This window comes from Myotis nattereri, assembly GCF_964212035.1.
Source record: "Myotis nattereri genome assembly, chromosome: 4".
NCBI lineage: Eukaryota > Metazoa > Chordata > Mammalia > Chiroptera > Vespertilionidae > Myotis > Myotis nattereri.
This window is the reverse complement of record NC_138079.1, coordinates 25,362,633-25,381,533: the sequence shown is the minus strand read 5'-3', so window position 1 is coordinate 25,381,533 and position 18,901 is coordinate 25,362,633. Positions and strand designations below refer to the sequence as shown.

General features: G+C 41.4%; 1 protein-coding gene across 1 annotated transcript in view; it reads left to right on the top strand.

Annotated features, from left to right (window-relative positions):
- ADCY2 (adenylate cyclase 2) overlaps positions 1-18,901 on the top strand; it is a gene marked incomplete at its 5' end in the record, with an annotated part of 280,603 nt that overhangs the window by 15,016 nt on the left and 246,686 nt on the right. The window contains one exon of the mRNA XM_081088883.1: positions 1,540-1,737. Coding sequence (XP_080945009.1) covers positions 1,540-1,737 — 198 coding nt within the window. The remainder of the gene's footprint in view (positions 1-1,539; positions 1,738-18,901) is intronic.

Sequence of the window (18,901 nt, the reverse complement as noted above, 5' to 3'; positions counted from 1 at the left end):
GTACTGCGGTGGTGGCTGGCACAGACCCCCAGCCAGATCCCTGTCCTGAGCTCTGGTTCTCTCTCCCCCATCTGTTTACTCAACCCATGGCAACTCATTTTCATTCTTGGTGCCTTGGTTTTCCTCCTATAGAGTATTGCTAACACCAGTGCCCCATCATAGGGTTGTTGTAGTTATTAAAGAGGTTACTATATGTAAGAGTGCTTCGCACAAAAATCTTATCTATTAGTATTTCCTATGGTTGTTATACTTGCCAAGTTCCCGGGTATCACTTGACGCATATATAATTGTGAGAAAGAAAGGGAAATAAAGTCATCAAGGGTGCCTTTTTTCCTCCTCCATGTCTATCTGGACTCTGGACTTGTGTGGTTAATTGGCTGATCTGCTCTGTGGTTAATGGCTTGATATCTGGATGGGGCCATACCTAATGTGAAGCTTCATGGGAGGAGTGAACCTGGGAGCAACCAGAAAACGGGAGGGGCTCACTAGGCTCAAGGAGTTGCTCCATAAGTCTCAGCTTTTACTTCAACTTTAAAAATTCTAAAACCTCAATGGAAGTTCTTAGGGTCCCAGACATAGGGTGTTTTTTTTTTTGTTTGTTTGTTTTTATTGAAACTCCTTTGGGTGTTTTGGTAACAAAACATGTTGGATGAGGATTTAAGATCTTGAACTGTGTTCTCTCCAGAGTACACACTTTTCCTAGCAAGTTCCAGCATGGTGGTTTGCAGAAGCTAAGGCCTACACCCTTGCTTGCATAATCAAAGGAAACATGCTGTCTCTTGCATTGTGTTGAATTGTGTAGAATTGAAATAGTGTGCCTTGGGAAGGAGCTAGAAAGAGATGTATAGAAAATGAGAATTATTGAGCAAATGTGGATTCTAAAATCATGAATTAGTAAGAGGCTATTAATAAATGCCCATTTTCTTTTTGCTACTAGAGCCCAAGAGAGGTGGGGAAGGAAACCAGCAAAATAACAGTCTTCGAAGTATTTCCCGCTCTCTCATCTTCTATATTTAGCACTTTCTGTCCCTATTCTATTAACCTATGATCCTGTTGAAACATTAATCACCATGCATTAAAATAAGAGCTCATCATTTTAGAGACTGAGATCACTTTTAGATTTTTAAAAATAAAAGATTTCAAATCCTTTGCAAGCCTTCATTTTCTATGGTCAGGCCATTTCTTATATCCTGTAATGCAGGCAGTCAAGTTGGTTGTCTTATTTTATCCGGGGATTATGTATTCTTGCATTCACTTCTTAATAAAATTCATTTCTCCATTTTCAGGGAAATTTTATTTTTGATTACATAGTTCTTTTGCATACTTTAAATATCGAATACTGGGATATTTCTATAGAAAAACATGGCTTATTAAGAGGAAAATTACATTTTCAAAAGTTCAAACTGTTCTACTTCTGAAATAATTTTTAAAACCCAATATATTTTGACACTGATGAATGTTGATGAGATTTTGATAACATAAATCATCGCTTCCACAGTTTTACTAAAGTGCACCTTGCAATATTTTTCTTCCTGTTAGGAGGTAGAAGACCACGTGGCGTTTTTAATAACAGTTCCCACTGCCCTGGCAATTTTCTTTGCGATATTCATCCTCGCCTGCATCGAGTCTGTGTTTAAGAAGCTGCTCCGCCTCTTCTCTGTGGTCATCTGGATCTGTCTTGTGGCCATGGCCTACCTGTTCATGTGTTTCGGAGGCACCGTCTCTCCCTGGGACCAGGTAAGGTGTTAAAATGGCTTTTACATTTTCTTTATGTGCTCTGATTGGTGACATACTTAATTCTGTAAATTTGGCCCTGGACTGCAAATAAGAGACCTTTAGAAGAAAGTCTTTTGAATTAATTCTCTTCATGGTGACCTCATGCCTGAAGTCATTCGATGCCCATTTTAAGTCATCAGACCTGCTGGCAGCCAGGGCACGGGCCTGGGTCTCACTTGTCGCTGGTTGTAGATGGCCAAGTCTGGGTTTATACTTCACACCATCTTCTCCTGCTTCTCCGAGTTTGCTGTTTTTCCAGGATCCCTCTGGGGTGGGAGCCTTACCTTGTGCCTCTAATTCTCGAACACTAGTAGTTGCCCTTGAACTATTTCTCAATCACTGGACCTTTGTTCTTACAGACAGACTTCTGTGATACTGATTTTGTATCAACATGAACACATCATATCAATAAGGTTGCTTCCTTACCTGTTGGGAAACTCGCGGTTCTTTGTGTTGAACCTAGTGATGCTCTCGGCTTAGAAAATGGCTCCACTGGAGGATGTTTTGTCTTTCGGAGAGTGTATTCTGACTAATGGGCTGCCACCTGGGGGAATCCTGCTGACTTCTAAATTAGGTGGTGTATGGTCCAGAGCACAGACAAGTCCGGGCTGCAGAGATGGATGTACAAGTTATTAGCTTCGAGCTTCTCATTGAAGCCATGGGGTTCTGTAGCCACCCTAGAGAGAGTGAATTGAGCACCAACAGGGTTATCACAGACTTGGTGGGGACTCAAGAGTTGGGGTAGGAGAGAAATAGGAGCCAGGAATGGATAGAGGGAGAACCATTTGTGGGAGCAGAGAACCAGTGAGCGAGAATTGCTGTAGAGACCAAAAGAAAAGGGAGACTCAACATGGGAACAGACCAAAGGGTTCAAGTGCCAGGGTGAGGGAAAGAGCATCACGGTGTGCTTTAGATGGAGAGAGCCCAGGATGAGGTTTCCAATGGTTCTGTTATCCCATGATCTCAGCTAAACCACCCCCATGTTTGGGCCTCAGTTTCTTCTGCAAAGGGTGAGGACTGGAGAAAGTGAACTCAGGTTGGTCTCTCTGGTTCTAAAGAACACTGTCATAGTGGGCACAAGAATCCGTGCTTGCATCTTTCCTCTCCTGCAGTTCCCTGAAGAGGCTTTAGGGGTCGGTCTCCTTATCACTCTCAACTTTGGAGGGATGGGCACCCACTTTCATGCCCAGGCCAGTGCCTTCCCTGCCTCAGTGCTGCCTCTCTTCATCATATACCCTGTTCTCTGGCCTCCCCTCCTGCCTTACGTGGTGCACATGGTCCACAGTCCCTCCTACCTTCACACTGGCACACACAGAACAGAAGAAGGAGACGGATTAAGAGCCTTGATTTGCTGGCCTGTGGCATGGACCCACTGGTCTCTCCTCAAACCAATGCTACTTTGGTTTAAGGCTATCTATACTAATAAAAGGGTAATATGCAAATTAACCATCACTCCACAACAAAGATGGTGGCACCCTTCGCCACACAGATGGCGGCGTCGGCTGGACCCACGGAGCCCTCTGGACTGGGCGGGACGCTTGGCTTCCTTCGTCACCCCAGCAATGAAGGAAGCCAAGCTTCCCACAAGCCCCAGCTGGCTGCCGAGGGCCAGCCTCTGGGCAGCGGCCACAGAGCCGGCTGGAGCGGGCTGGAGGCGGCTCAGACCCAGAGTGAAGGCGGGAGGCAGCTTGGGCCTGGAGCAAAGGCGGGAGGTGGCAGCCAGAGCGAAGGCCCGGGTCCCAGGTGCCAGAGGGAAGCTGGTGCTGGCAGCCAGGGGAAGGAAGGCCTATTCTTGCACGAATCTTTGTGCATCAGGCCTCTAGTTACTTTATAAGAAGCCTGCTTTCTGGAAGAGCAATTAGCCCCTCCATGTTCTTCTGTTTTCCTATTCTTTAGACTTTTCTTAGCTTACTTTCTATATGAATTTCAGAATCAGCTTGTCATGTTCAGTGCAAACTCCACCAAGATCTGGATTTAAATTATATGGCATTTCCTATTTTTTGCTCTGAAAGATATTTAACAACTAAGAAATAATAAAAGAACACTACGAAAAACATCCAGAGATATGTTCTTTATAATTTTGTATCTAGTCCTTCCATAGAATGACATGGCATGTCTCTCCAGTAATTCTGGGTTTCTTTTATGTCCTTCCGAGACTTTTTTACTTCATGAAATCAGTAGTAATGTTCCTTAGACTTGTTCTTAGATACCTATATTTTTTGGTGGTTTTATTAAAGGCATTTTTTTATTATTCCCTTTTCTGTTTAATATCTTTGCATAAGGGTACTGCTGCTTTTTATGTTGATCTGTTATGTTGGACTCTTATTATTAGCTCTGTTCATTTGTCTGAGGGTCTCAGTTTATTTATATAGACAGTATCATCATCTCCAGATAATTAACATTTTCTCCCTTTCAAATCCTGAATTCACTCTATTTGCAGGCATTGTGTTGTCTACATGTATTAGCCAGGATTGCTGATACAGAATGGATTAGCATAGTGCAAGTGCCATCAGACCTGTTGTCAACATAATTAGAACATCCATAATTTCACAGGAAATAAAATGTTTGCTCTATGATTGGTAGTTTAATAGAATCAGTTTGTCAGGATAAGGAACTCCATCTGTCTGGAATGCTCTTCTTCCCCATGCAGCGTGGCTCCTGTGTTATCTTCATTGACCTCATGGGTCCCTGTCTCAGAGCAGCATTTCCCGACCTTCAGATGCCACCCCATTGGGCAACACCTCAGCCTACTCCAGTTTCCCATAGCACCGACAAGGATTTATAGCACCTCAAATCATATTCTCTCTTTTTGTCTGTTGACTATATCCTCTGCAAGAATATAAACTCCTGGGCAGTGATATTCTTTTCACTGTCGTGTCTTTGCACCTATGAGAGTAGACTACAATAGAAGGCACCCATGGCTGTTCACTCAGTGTCTCCCTAATGGATGACTTTATTTTGTCATCTCCATATTTGTTGTTGTTGAATTTCTTTTGTATCTGCTTTTTCCGTTTTTGCCCATCTTTTGGTTTTAGGACATACATTTTGCTTATATTGATACTTTTTAAAAAAATGCCTGTAAGCATATTAAACATACCTTTTCCATAGTCATTTTATTTTCATTTTCTTAAGATTGATTTCTTGCAGGACGTGAGTTTGTTGGCTAAATGTCTCAGCGTTAATTGCTCCTGTGAGCTTTGGCATTGCTACTTCCAGGCTCCTATTGAGTGGGAATTTCCTCCTCTGCCCACAGCCATAATCCTGCCCGTGATGTTGCCTTCCTTATGCAGCCAGGGCCCTGGGCAAAACTAGACTATATGTGGAGCCTCAGCCCAGATGACATTGCAGGTTGGGTGACCAGCCCTGCTTGTGCCTTGGGCCAGCTCTGTCTGCTTGATGCTCAGAAGTGCCATAGCCAGGCAGGTTGCAGCTATTTTTGGCCACTTTTTCTATGTTGGGGATTTGGGCAGGGGTCTGCCTCACACTGTGGACCTGCTCACACATCTGTCCAGAAGAGGGCCACTTTGGGCCCCATTCCTCCACCGGAGCTTCAAATCCTGCCCAAGCCTCTGGCCACAGCTGCTCCATTCCATAGGCAAGCAGATTTAAAATGAAATTATATGCAAACATTAGCAAAAAGCCTGGCATCTTTTAATATTGGCACCACAGATTTGGCCCCTCATGAACACTTCCAGAAGTGTTATAATAGGTTCACTGTGCTTAAGGGATTGTGCTCAAGGGGTGGTTCCCCATAGGAGATGGTTAAACTAACACTATTGTGATAAAAAAAAAATGCAGGAGTGAGCCCACTGCTCAGACAGAGGGGCCATCCACACATGTGACCACCCTCACTGCTGACTCCAATGGCAAGTTTGGGGTTCCCAGGACCACCCTGAGGTTGGGTAACTTCGTAAAAGGACTCACAGAACTCACTGAACACCATTATCCTCCCAGTTATGGGTTATTAACAAGGAAAAAATAGAGATGAACATCAGCCAAAGGAAGGGGCAGGAAAGCTAGCAAGTGTGGAGCTTTCATTGTCTTCTCTGTGCAGTCATGCACAGCACTACTCTCTCGACAATGTTACATGTCACCATGCAGGGAGTACTGCCTACCCGAGAAGCTCAGCGGCCCTTCACTGTCCGGAGATTTTTTCAGGGCTCAATCACCTACTGCCTGCGTGGCTGACCTTTAGTCTCCAGCCTCACAGATGCTGGTCTGACACCTGCAGTCTCCAGCCCTCTGGAGGCAGAACAGATCCTGCATGGCCCTAAGACCCCATCATAAATCATATTTAGACTGTCTCTGACCAAACAAAGGCACTCCTGTCAGGCAGAGCATTCCAGGGGCCTATGGATGACGTCCCAGGAGCACAGGGCAAGCCCAGACCTCTGTCTGGGTCAGGTTAATTCTTCGCTGCCCAGGTGGCTTCAGTGTAGATCCCAGCTGTTAACATCTCTGGTGCAGAACATACTAGTAGAGTATAAGCAACCAGCACGTGCATCATCTGTTCCATGCCCGGCCCTGTCCTGAGCACATTCCCCATGGAACCTCATTTATCCCCACATAAACGCCAAGATGTGGGCACCATCACACTCATCTTAGTGACACCGAGTAAGTCTTTCCTGCCTGGCACACTGTTGTAATGTCCTTCATTCATCTGTGAAGCCTAAGCTTTTCGATGCCATTTAATTTAATGAATTTATAACAAGACAAATCCATTTCCTCTTAGTTGATAACTACTGCCTGTTGACCCTCACTCTGAGATGGGAATGCCATTCGGAAGGTAGCAGGACAGGAGGGCAAGTGTCTGGGGTGAGGCTTACACACAAGAGATGCTGGCCTGGCTGAGTGAGGACAAGAGGACTGAATTGTATCTGCATTTGACTCCAGTCTTCTGCTTCCCTCACACTAAGAGCTCATTGAAAGGAGTTAAATAAACACTTCCATTCCTGACAACCCCATTTCAGGCTTGGCGGGAAGACCATGCTGAAGTTATTGTATAGATTTGTTAAATTACATGCTCAAAAGGCTAACATTTTGCTCCAGGAAGAAGAGACTTTCTTTGTTCTATTTCCTAACAAGATGCCAGGCATTCAGCATGTGCCTATCTGTGTTTTCTTACAAAAATAGGACATAAGTGTGCAAATATCATTTTCGTATTGAAAGTGGGTGAAATGTAAGAAAATAAAGAGCTCTCATAGGCTTAGAAATGGTACAGAATTGGTTTGCTTTTCCTTTAGTGCAGTCACCTGGAATGCTATTAACCAATGGATTTACCATGCGAAGAACCTAGTAGCATATAAATGAAAGGAGACAAATCCAGCCTGTCCCTGAGTATCCAAGAAACCATCGCTGTCTGCTTTTGTGCACCAGGTTGATTTCTCAGAGGGTATTTTGGAGTTAATATGAAGAGGCACACACAACTCAGAAAAATAAAAGAGCAATATAAAAATTATTGTAACTAACAACAAAGATGAGAGTTTTTAATATTTTTTGTTGTTTTTGAAAGCAAATAATATACTGACAAAGTGTGAATTTTAAGGAAGTGCAGCCATACAGAACAGACCAGCCTGAAGTGCCGTTATTTTGAGATTCCCCCACATCTCTGCTCTTCGGAGCGGGGGTGGCATTTCTGTATTCTCTCTCCTCTCAGTTCCCAGCCAGAGCGTGTGAAAGTCATACTGGCTCTGCGGTGAACTGGGAACTTACCACAGCCCTCCCTGGGCCTTCCAGTCCTGACCCTGTTCGAATAGACAGTTCAGTCGGTGTTTCTGGAACAATCTCTCTGCTTCTCTTCCTTCTCTCCTCCTGCGCTTTCCTTTAGAGCAGCGGTTCTCAACCTATGGGTCGCGACCCCTTTGGCGGCAGAACGACCCTTTCACAGGGGTCACCTAAGACCATCCTGCAGATCAGATATTTACATTACGATTCATAACAGTAGCAACATTACAGTTATGAAGTAGCAACGAAAATAATTTTGTGATTGGGTCACAACATGAGGAACTGTATTTAAAGGACCAGAAGGTTGAGAACCACTGCTTTAGAGGAACACAGGCCCTGGTGCTGAGATGGACATTGCAGTTAACTGTCATCTGTTCCTTAAACAGGCACAGCCATTCTCACCTCGGCACTTTCGTTGTCCTCCCCAACCTCACCCCCACATCAAGGTACATTTGAAAGACGGGTGGCTTTGGAGGCATTTTTATTGGCTTCTCTTTTCCCAGTGTCTAGCACAGTGTCACATAGGTAGGATCACACCACAAATACTTGTGGAAATACTGAATGAGTGTACACATAGCATATTGGTTTGCTTGCCTCTTCCTCCATAATAGTGATAGAAAACACTTCCATTGCCCTGGTCCTTCCCTGCATCAGGCATCATTCAGTTACTTTATATACATGAGTTATTTGATCTGTACAACTCTGTGAAGTAAGTACTATTATTACTTGCAATTCCTCAGAGGAGAGAACTGAAGCCCAGAATGGTTAATCAAGTTCCCCAAAGTCACACAGCAAGAAGAGAGTCAGAATTTGAACGTGGCATTTTGGCACAGTGATCATCATCCATCATCATCATATATCCATTATGGCTGACAGCTGTGTGGTGTTTCCTGTTGTGACTTGGAAAATGACAGGTTATTGTGTGATGAGGGAGATATTTAGGAATTTTGGATTGTTCTATCTGAACCACTTTTGGCTTAGTTGTTATTTGGAAAAACTTCATGAAGAGGTAGCTGTTACTTCAGAGATGACAAAAAATCAGTCATGTTGCTGGTTTTGTCAGCACATAATCCTTGTTGAAGGTATATTCACTCCTCAGATGCATCACTAAGAGAAATGACACATATTTGACCCAAGGAATAAATGTTTATGTATCTACTGGTTGTTTTTATAATGAAATTAACATCAATTCTTTATAAACAGATTCCTTATCATTTTATTCCTTTCTGCTGGCATTGTCATCTGGTTCTGTCTTAGCTCCTGACACCGATAATCTACCACTTTCCTCCTCATAGGAAAACCCCATCAGATTCCAAGGGCCCTCGGAAGGCATTCTCTGGGATGCCAGCTCAGGGTGCAGTCCAGCCCAGTACCGGCTTCTCCTTGTGTTGGGAGAAGCTGTGCCGGTTTTGGGTCCTGTCCAATACCTTGCTTGATGTCTGGGTAACATGTCTCCTGGGGCTGCCACTGTTGGGAGAGGGGAGTTGTGGGGGCTGGGGATGTTGGCCCTGTGTGTGTTGCTCTCAGGGCAGCTGGAAGCACCTCGAGAGAGGTCAACCTGAAGTTGAAAGGTGTTGTGACTGTGATCTGGAATTTGTCGTGTTTTCCTGAAAAAGTTAGAGTTATATTTTACAAGTGAGGGAAAATGTTCTGTAGGCTCCCCAAACAAACATCTGTTATTGACACAGTTTAAATGTAGACATTTTTGATGGTGGTTGTCTTAGGGCTTCCTGCCTTCAGTGTCCCTACTGTTTGCCAGATGATTTTATGAAAGGTTGTGTTTGTAATAGAATTCCAGCTACGTTGGCCTTGAATCTTGGAAGCCGTTGTTATATCCAAAGAAACATACTTAATGGGAACTGGTAAATAACACAACCTGTCACCGTCACGTTGGCACTGTGTGTGTGTACCCAGGCGAGCATGCAGGCGAGTTGCTGCCGTGAAGGGGAGTGAATTCTAGATTCCGGGCTGGAGCAGCAAGTTCGCAGGAAAAAATAAATCCAGAGTTTAAATTATTTGCTATTAAGAGTTGCTAAGCAACACCTCACTGAGCTTCTCCAATATTCAGAATTTCAAATTTCCTTTTCTCAGCAGCCACTAATAACATCCTCACCCAGCAATTTCACAGAGTCGACAGAGTTCAGAGTTTGGAAAGGCACTGAAATTCTCAGGACAGAAAACCAAAACGGAGAGAGTGAGAGGACACAAGCTCAGGGATTTGTAAAGGAATCTATCCAGTATCCACCTGGGACCGATGAGCGCTTGCCCGGGAGGAACGTACCACAGATGGGGAAGAACCTCCAAGAAACAGTAGATGGAATAATTCCTGGTCCTGGGCCTGGAGAGCAGGCACCAGAGATAAATGACATTTCACAATGTGAAAGGCAAGAAGAAAAAATAAAAGGCAGGCAGACTAGAAAATAAGAATTTAGGCTGGCTTTATCTGTCTGTGTGTGGACTGTCCATTATAGTAGCCACTAGTCATATGAGGTTACTGAGCACATCAGATGTGGCTGTTTTGAATCCAGATGTGCTCCAAGTGTAAACACTGACTTTTAAAGACAAAGTGTGAAAAAAGTAAACCATTCCATTCATAATGGTTTTACTCATAACATGATGAAACTAGAGGCCCAGTGCATGAAATTCGTGCACGGGTAGAGTCCCTAAGCCTAGCTAGCAATCAGGGCCAATCAGATTCTCTGTTTCCCCGCCTCCCCACCTCCCTGTCTCCTCCTTCCCTCACTCCCTCAGTGCCCCGCTACCGTGGCTGGTCGCCTGCCATGTTCCGCGCCACCCCCTAGTGGTCAGCACATGTCATAGCGAGCAATCAAACTTCTGGTTGAAGGGGGGGGGGCACTTTGCATATTAGCCTTTTATATAGAGAGATTATATTTTGGAAAAATTGGCTATATATGATATGTTATTAAAATCAAAATTTACCTACTTTTAATGTGGTTACTAGAAATTGGTTTTTTTGTTGTTGTTTTTTTATGAGAGCTGAACTCATTCAGCTCCGAAGAAAGGGGCACATCCTTCCTCCAGCCCAATTTGGGTATTCTTAGGTGACTAAGAATCTTTGGGGGTGTGCAGGAGCCCCATAGGGAAGTCCCAACTCAACTGTAATTAACTAACTGGCTCATCCAGGGGGCCAGCACAGGCTTGATCTGCCTGCGCCCCAAACCCTTCCAGTTGTTTTTAGACAGCTGGGAGAGAAACTGAGGCCACATTTGATCCACTACATAACATGTCTAGAAAATTTGCTCAGATTACAGATATCCAAAAATAAGTAAAAAATTAATATGGAAAATTGTGCCTCCAAGGCCAGAAACTCCCAATTCCCAGCCCTCATTTAATACTCCTCATAGAAAGCCTTTACTTGAAGTGCTTTATAGAAATGGGAAGATTTAATTAGAAAATACCAACTTAAGAATGGCCAAAATGCAGTTGTATTTGGGCACCTATATTAATATTTTGCATGCAGAAATTAGAAAAATGCCAGCTCTAAAATTAAACTGAATGACTATATGGGAAGCATATCTTGATTTGGAAATTAGAAGCTTCTAAGGAGAAGCATGGAAAAAAATATTCTTCAAAAAAAAGATGGAAATTAATAAGAAATTTTAGACTGTCTCGGAACTATCGCTACTAGAAAATTTAATATTATACATGTGGCTTGTGTTGTTTTGCTTTTGTATTGAACAATTGTAGTCTATGTTAAAAATCCTATGAAACCTAAAAAATGCTACCAGAAGTGGGTTTACTAAGTTTGAAGTTTACAAAGTTGAGATACAGAAATAAACTGTGTTCTTATATATTAGAATCTTCCAATCAGAAATAGAAAAAATACCATTTACTATTGCATCAGAAATATAAAACACTTAGGAGTAAATTTGAATAAATGTGTGTAACTCTTCTTTCTACATGGAAAACTATAAAACATTACTGGCAGAAATGAAGAAATAAGCGGGGGGATAGACTATGTTCATGGACCCACAGACACAATGTGGTTGTCAATTTCCTTCAAATTCATCCTCTAGATGTAACTCAATTGCAATAAAAATTCCAGTTCTTTTATAGCATAACAAGCAAATTCTAAAATGTATATGGACTTTGCATTTGGTCATTCTTGTGATTTTATATGCTGTATTCTTCAAGCAATAAAATTCTGATGTGTTTTATAAAAATAAATAAATGAAATACCTAGAACAGCCAAAACAAATTTGAGAAAGCAGATATTACTCTACTGGGTTGCAGGATTTATTATAAAACTATGGTACAGTAATCAACATATTATGGGATTCATGTAAAATAAATGTTTAAGCCACTGGTATACAATTGACTGTCCAGAAATTCTCCCACACGTATGGTCAGTTTATTTTCAACTATGTTCTAAGCCAATTCAGTGGGAAAGTATAAACTTTTCAAAAATAGCTGCTGAAAATATTGGATAGCTGAGTGCAAAAAACAAACTTCCACCCTCAGCTCATGCAATATACCAAAATTAACTCTAAATGGATCAAAGACTTTAAAAATTTCCCAAACTATTAAACTTATAGAAGAAAACACGAAAGACAATTTTTGGGATTCTTGGGTTGAAAGCTTTTTCTGAAATAGAACACACCAAACATGAACTATTAAAGAAAAAAACCTGATCAATAGGATTGTCCAAAATGAAAAAACTTTTACTATTCAAAGGCACTATTATGAAAGTGAAAAGGCACACCATAGAGTGGGAAAACTAGTTACAAAACATATACCTGAGAAAAAGTCTATACTTAGAATATATAATAATAAACTCTTACAACTCAATTGTACTCGATGAAGGTGTAAAAATAGTGTATGAGGTTTTTTAGCACACAAATAATTTTCACATACTCCATTTCAAATTATTATTGATATAGTATCCTCAAAGGGGAGGCATAATTTCCATTTTAAACATCGGGGGAAATCCCAAAAACCTGAGATACAAAAAGAGATTTTGTGACTTTCCAAAAACGTGGCGGGTCTCCAGCTGGAACTGACTGTTTCTTCCGTCCTGGTCCTGGCATTCAGATGTGCTGACTCATCAGCTCTTGGCTGTGACCCGCCATGCCTTTATAATGGCTCAAAGGAAGGAGGGATCTATAAGGAGAATAAAGTGACTGAGATGTAAGAGAATGGCAGTATTTCTGTTTTTATCAAGTCTGAGATGATTCTTTGAGCATAGTTTTATTGCATATTAAACTTTCTAAAAGGTTGGCAAATGGATTGCTGAGTTGTTTGAAATTCAATTTCCGTTTAGCCTGTTTTTTAAAAGACTATTTTTCATTGAACATGGGAAAAACATACACGCCTGCAAAATACCTAGGTCACCAGCCTACATTTTCTTTAATGCTCTTGATGTGTAAAAATTATCTTTATTACTATTTTTACCTCCTGATGGGGGATATAACTAAAGAACCAAATATTCTAAGAAGCATTAAAACACAGATACATTACTCCAAAAATCATGCAGCAATGAAATAAGTGTTAGGGTTTGTTTTTGTTGAAAGCTGGATTTCCTGGAGAAGGGAAATAAATGGGGGTTTGTTACAATAAAATAGAAAAATAGCCAAATCTAATTGTATTGGATTGGCCCAGATATAGATAAGGAGACCGAGGGGAAAGAGGGAGCTCAGAAGCACACTTGTCTTGTATGGCAGAGGTGGAATTAAAACATAGTGGGGCAGGATGGACTATTCAGTAAGTGAAAAATAAATAAATGAAATAAATAAATAAATAAGAAAAAATTGGCTATATTATGGTAAAAATCAAATTTCTTCTTCATTCCATATAAAAATACAAATTCAAGGTGGCTTGAAATCTAAATTAGGAAAGCAGACCATAAGCAGACCAAATATGTAGAGGGAAATCTCTTTGTAACAGCAGTACCAGAAAGGGTTTCTTCCTCACTGTGTGTGTGTGTGTGTGTGTGTGCGTGTGTGTGTGTGATATGTATCAAAAGCTAGTATGGCATAATGTTCAGTGTATGATGTGTGCTCATGGGTGGTTGTCATATTTGTTGTAGTTTTAAAAATTCGGGTTTTGGTAGTTTTGGTGTTTTGCATCTTATAGCAAAATAAAAAAATGTGAAAAGAACATCAGCTATGCTCAATATAACGTTGCCTTTGAGCTGCATTTGCCATCCTGTGCTGTCGGTCCCCAGCCCAGCTTTTAGCCTCGCTTTTAGAATCCGACCTCCTTGTCTGCTTCTCAGCCTCGTCTCCTTGCGCTCCTTCCCCCTGGCCTTGGTAACAACAGGTTGTTGTTCGCTGGGGTGAAAAGAAAAACCACTTTCCTTTTCCCCTAAATGTGTGTTATTGTCACTAGTTTTAATAAGTGTTCTATTTTCAAAACAAAAAAAAAATTGTATAGCACTACACAAATGCCAGGGGATGTAATACTGAATGATGGTAAGATTTAGTCACTGGAATCTGTATTTAACAATTAATGAACCTCAATCAAAACATTAAAAGAATATTCTCATTTAAAAGAAATAGCTAGGCCCAGGCCATACCTCAATTGGTTAGAGCTTAGTCCCAAAATGCCAAGGTTTTGGGTTCGAACCCCAGTCAGGGCACATGCAAGAAACAACTGATGAATGCATAATAAATGGAACAATAATTCAATACTTCTTTCTCTTTCTATCTTTTCCCCTCTCTCTCTAAAAATCAGTCAATAAAATTTTAAAAAAATAAAAGAGTTAGCTAAAAGGTGATATCATTACATATACTTGGCATACTTGAGGGATTAATTAGTGGCATATTCCTTAGGCATAAAGTAATTATAATTGAATATTAATTGTTTTCCTTCATTCCCAACTATTCCCCCTCACCCCAAAACTATTGACAAAATATGAGAAATGAAGGATTGAAATGAAGGCATCTGATCCTTTTCGCTTTATGGAGGCATGCTGTTAATTATGATATCAATGTATTTTTGACATTTTTATTATGATAATAGCTATTACATTAGCAGAGAACTAAATAAAATAATTGCAGATAGATTAAAATTCTGCCACTGTCTTTCTTATCATTGTCTTCTACATACAAGGCCTGTGCTTTCATTTAACTGCAGAAACTCTAAGTGTGATGCCCACAGGGGCGTGGTCACACTTAACTGCTTGTCAGATTCACGCTACATACATCTTTGAAGAAAATGAAATTCAGAATCTGGATATGACAGCCAATAGTTCCTTCTTTCCCTATTGAAAATGTAAAGCCACCAAGACTAAGTAGGGGATATGTGGATGCTGCACACTCTAAGGATATGAGCACAAATTTGTGAACTAAAAGTGGAATCAGGCCTTTATAATTTGGAGGGCATTGGTCCACTGGTCTCTGGTGTAGTCTCTGAAAGCTTTAGTCTGGTTATGTGTGTTTCAGGGGGGCAGAGACCCTAGACTACAGCCTGGAAGTGGGGTCCTGCAAAGGTGTGCTGCGCACATTGTGATAATAAAGGGCCAAGAGTTTCAGCCTAGATATCGTGTGGGAGGTCTCCGTGGGTCCAGAATCTGTTTTGTAGCTTTATAGGATGATCTGATTGTGGGGAATTAATTCACTTTTACCCAGAATGCCAATTTATGATTTCATTGCTGTTCAGAGAATGCTCCTGTCTGCTAAACAAAATGCCTTCTTTCTGGTGTTAGGTAACCTGGGAAACCTATTCAATTGGGTGCGTGTTGAAGATCAGATCAGAACAAAGAGGGTGATGAGCTCTTCTTGGTATTTTATTCAGGCTTCCACAGAGCCTGAGGAATATCACAGTTGCACAAGGGGGACTTTGCTTTTGACAGGTTATGTTGGGTAAAAGTTTTGGGCTATGTTGCTTGGAGATTCCAGGAGATCAGGATCAACGTCTTGCACATAATCTCAAGTGAACCAATCAAAGATCTCCTATATAGTGTGGCCCAGAGGAGAGGATGAATGACTTTGGAATAAGAGCAATTTTCCCTTCAATTGGAGGAAAACCTAGGCTTGGTTTTCTTTGACATCTTCTCTTTTGGATTCCCCTTCGCTTATTATTTAACACTTGTCCCCGTATGAGACTGTGTTCTTTGGTCATGTGACATAATCAGAATCTTCAGCAGACCTGGGGTTTGTGGCCCTCAGGACTTGCTCAGCAGGGACAGTTCAGGGCATAAGACTGCTCATTTGTAAGCACCGGAAAGATTCCCATTGACTATAAGCTATTACTTAATTACTAGTAAATGAATGCACATTTCCTTAAGAGTCTAAAAGGACTTCTAATCAGTTCCAATTAAATAAAGGGGTCCTATGAGTGGCTGGAGAATGTGTCAACTACTAAAAGCACAGCTGAAGTTTCTTTCTCATTTTGAATAGAGGACACTGTGCATGTGTGGTCAGTGGCAGGGCCTTTGCCATCTAAACATGGTGGCCAGGCATCGCTTTAGCTTTACTTGTAAGTCTGAGATGTTTACGCCCAACATAATTAAACAGCACACACTTGAGCACCTATAACGATTGGCCAGTATTTTCCCCCCAACAGATAATAAAGTAACTTAATGATGATGATTTTTTACAGATAAAAGGCAACTGTTAAAAACTTTAGAAGCCCTTGGATATCTCAGTGTTCTTACCTTGTTTTTTTTTTAGTAGAATCAGCATGAAACAATTACAGTCAATCCCCATTACTTGTTTATCACAAGTTTGCGATTTTGCCTGCGTGTTAATATTTATTTCTAATCCCAAAATCAATACTCGAGGTCATTTGTGGACATGAGCAGAGCCGGGTAACATTTGAGTCGCCCAATGTGCACCTTCCCAGCTGAGGTGGATCAAGCTGACACACTGCCTTCTTGCAGCTCCCACACTGTAAACAAGTGTCCCTTGCATGGTCTATTTCTTGCCACAGTTTTTGCATTTTTGTTGATTTCACTGCTTAAAATGGCCCCCATGCATCAAGCTGAAATACTGTCCAGTGTTCTAAGATCAGGGAGGCTATGGTGGGCCCCACAGAGAAAATAACATGCTGGGTAGGTAAACTTTCTTCAAGTATGAGTTACAGTGCTGTTGGCTGGGAGTTGAATATAATGAATTAACAGTATATAGTGAATGAGGTATCTGTAACAGAAACACAAGAAAACAAGGTTATGTACTGATCGGTTGATAAAAATGTGACCCGCGATGCACAAGAACCTAGCCCTATATTTAATGGCTCAGTATTGGCTGATTCAGTATTTATGGTGATGTTATACACACAACTACCATGAGTATGGAGAATGGACTGTACCTTATCTTAGGAGAAGTCAATAACAACATTAATGCAATAACCTATGGAGATGAAATTGCAACTGCTGGTTTCAAGTCTGTCTCTTCCTTTGCCTTTTCCGTTTTCATATTTGAATGCTGACATTATATATGCCTTGGCCTTGATATTTCCGTGAGCTGTATTTTGGTCCCACTCAATTTCACCCCATCTTTGAAGTATCGACAACCGGTAATATTATTAGAGAACCAGAAAAACAGGTCCGTGCGAAGGATTAAAGAATTCCAGGATTAACATTCCAAAACAAACGTCCTTAAGTCAGAATGTGCCTGCTCTTCAGCAGCTGGTGCTCTTGGCAACAGCTTGGCTGCAGGTGCAGCCTGGGTGATGCTGTCCCCGGGGTCTCCTGGGCTCCTGAAAAAAACCTGTGATGAGGAGCAGCAGCGTAAGGACAGCACAGCAGGCGTGGGCAGTTTGTCGGGGATGCTTCCGGATAAAACAACTGCCACTTCCTCAGGGAGTATCCTGGGAAACCCAGAGGCTGGCCTGTGAGTCATTTCAGAGCCACTCTGCCTTCACAAGGGGCTGTTTCTGTCCCTTGAGTGGCATTTAGGCGGGAGATTGATCTTAAGAGGCCACGGGATCAGGCACAGCCCACTTCGCAGGTACCAGCTGTGGGACCGGCACTGACCTCTGGCACGCTCACCCTGACAGATTTTCTACAGTAACAGTGGTACTATGATTGATATCAGTGAATTCAGAGGGTGACAAACTGAGCCCTCCACTGTGCTTTCCCATCTGTTGATGACACTGGCCTGGAGCCATTATTTTGTTTATATTCTTAATTCCAACTTTCTTAAAGGAATTTAAGAAATTTCACTTATGAACCAGGGCTATTTATTTTATTTGAGATGAAACTGTAATAGAAAAGGAAGAATAAATTAACTTTTCTGCTGTAACTGATAGTTTTCAGAGTAAAGAATTTATGCCCTATTATAATTTTTGGGGGGGATAATTCCTCTTTTGGGGATATCATTTGAACTCTTAGATTTATATTTCTGAATATTATTATAAACAATTTTATGTGTTTCAATCAGTTGTAGTCATTATTATTTTTGATGTCCTAATATAGTTATTTAGTTAGTTAAAGCTCCGTAATATTTGCTTTTGTGTCAATATTTTTATTGACTTCAGAGAGGAGGTGAGAGGGAGAGAGAGATATCGACATCAATGATGAGACTCATTGATCAGCTGCCTCCTGCATGCCCTCTACTGGGCACTGAGTCTACAACCCAGGCATGTGCCCTGACTGGCAATCAAACTGTGACCTCCTGGTTCATAGGTTGATGCTCAACCATTGAGCCACACTGGCTGGGCTGCTTATGTGTCTGTGACATAAACCCATTAGTCCTTTATAGCTCCATTAGAGGCCCGGTGCAGGACATTCATGCACTTGTGTGTGTGTGGGTTGGGGGATGAACTCTCAGCCCAGACTGTGCCCTTTCACAGACCGGGAGCCCTCAGGGGATGTCCGACTGACAGCTTAGGCCCGCTCTCTGCAATATAATTTTGAAAAGAAAAAAACCATGACTTTGATATTTCTTATTTAAATTTAGTTTTTTTCTGTCAGAAATAATGCCACAATGAATGGTTTTGTACATTTTTTTTTCCTGTATATTGTTTGTATAGCCAGAAATACGGTAGGACTTTTAGGGCAAAGGATAAGCACAGTTTGGCTAGAAATGGTCGAATTTCCCTGTTCTAGACTTGGACCACATTGCCTTCCCAGTCATGCATATGCCACCTGCTAACCAACAGGATATGCTGTTCTCTAGATGGAGGAATCATTTATCAGTGCATTCCTTTTGTTATGCGTGTGCTCCTGTTTTCAAAGGACATTTTAATTTCTTCTTCTCTGAACTATTTCTTCATAGTTTTGCCCATTTTTGCATTAGATTATTCTCTTTTATAATAATTATTTGCTTATTAATAATTTGCCTTTGAAAGAAGTTGCAAATATTTTCCCCACTTTGTCCTTTGTGCTTTTGAGTTTTCTTGTAGTATACTCTGCATGCAAAAGCTTGATTTTATTTTTTTTATGTAGTTGAATTAATGTAGCCTTTTAGTTTATAGCTTGTAGATTTTGAGGTACATT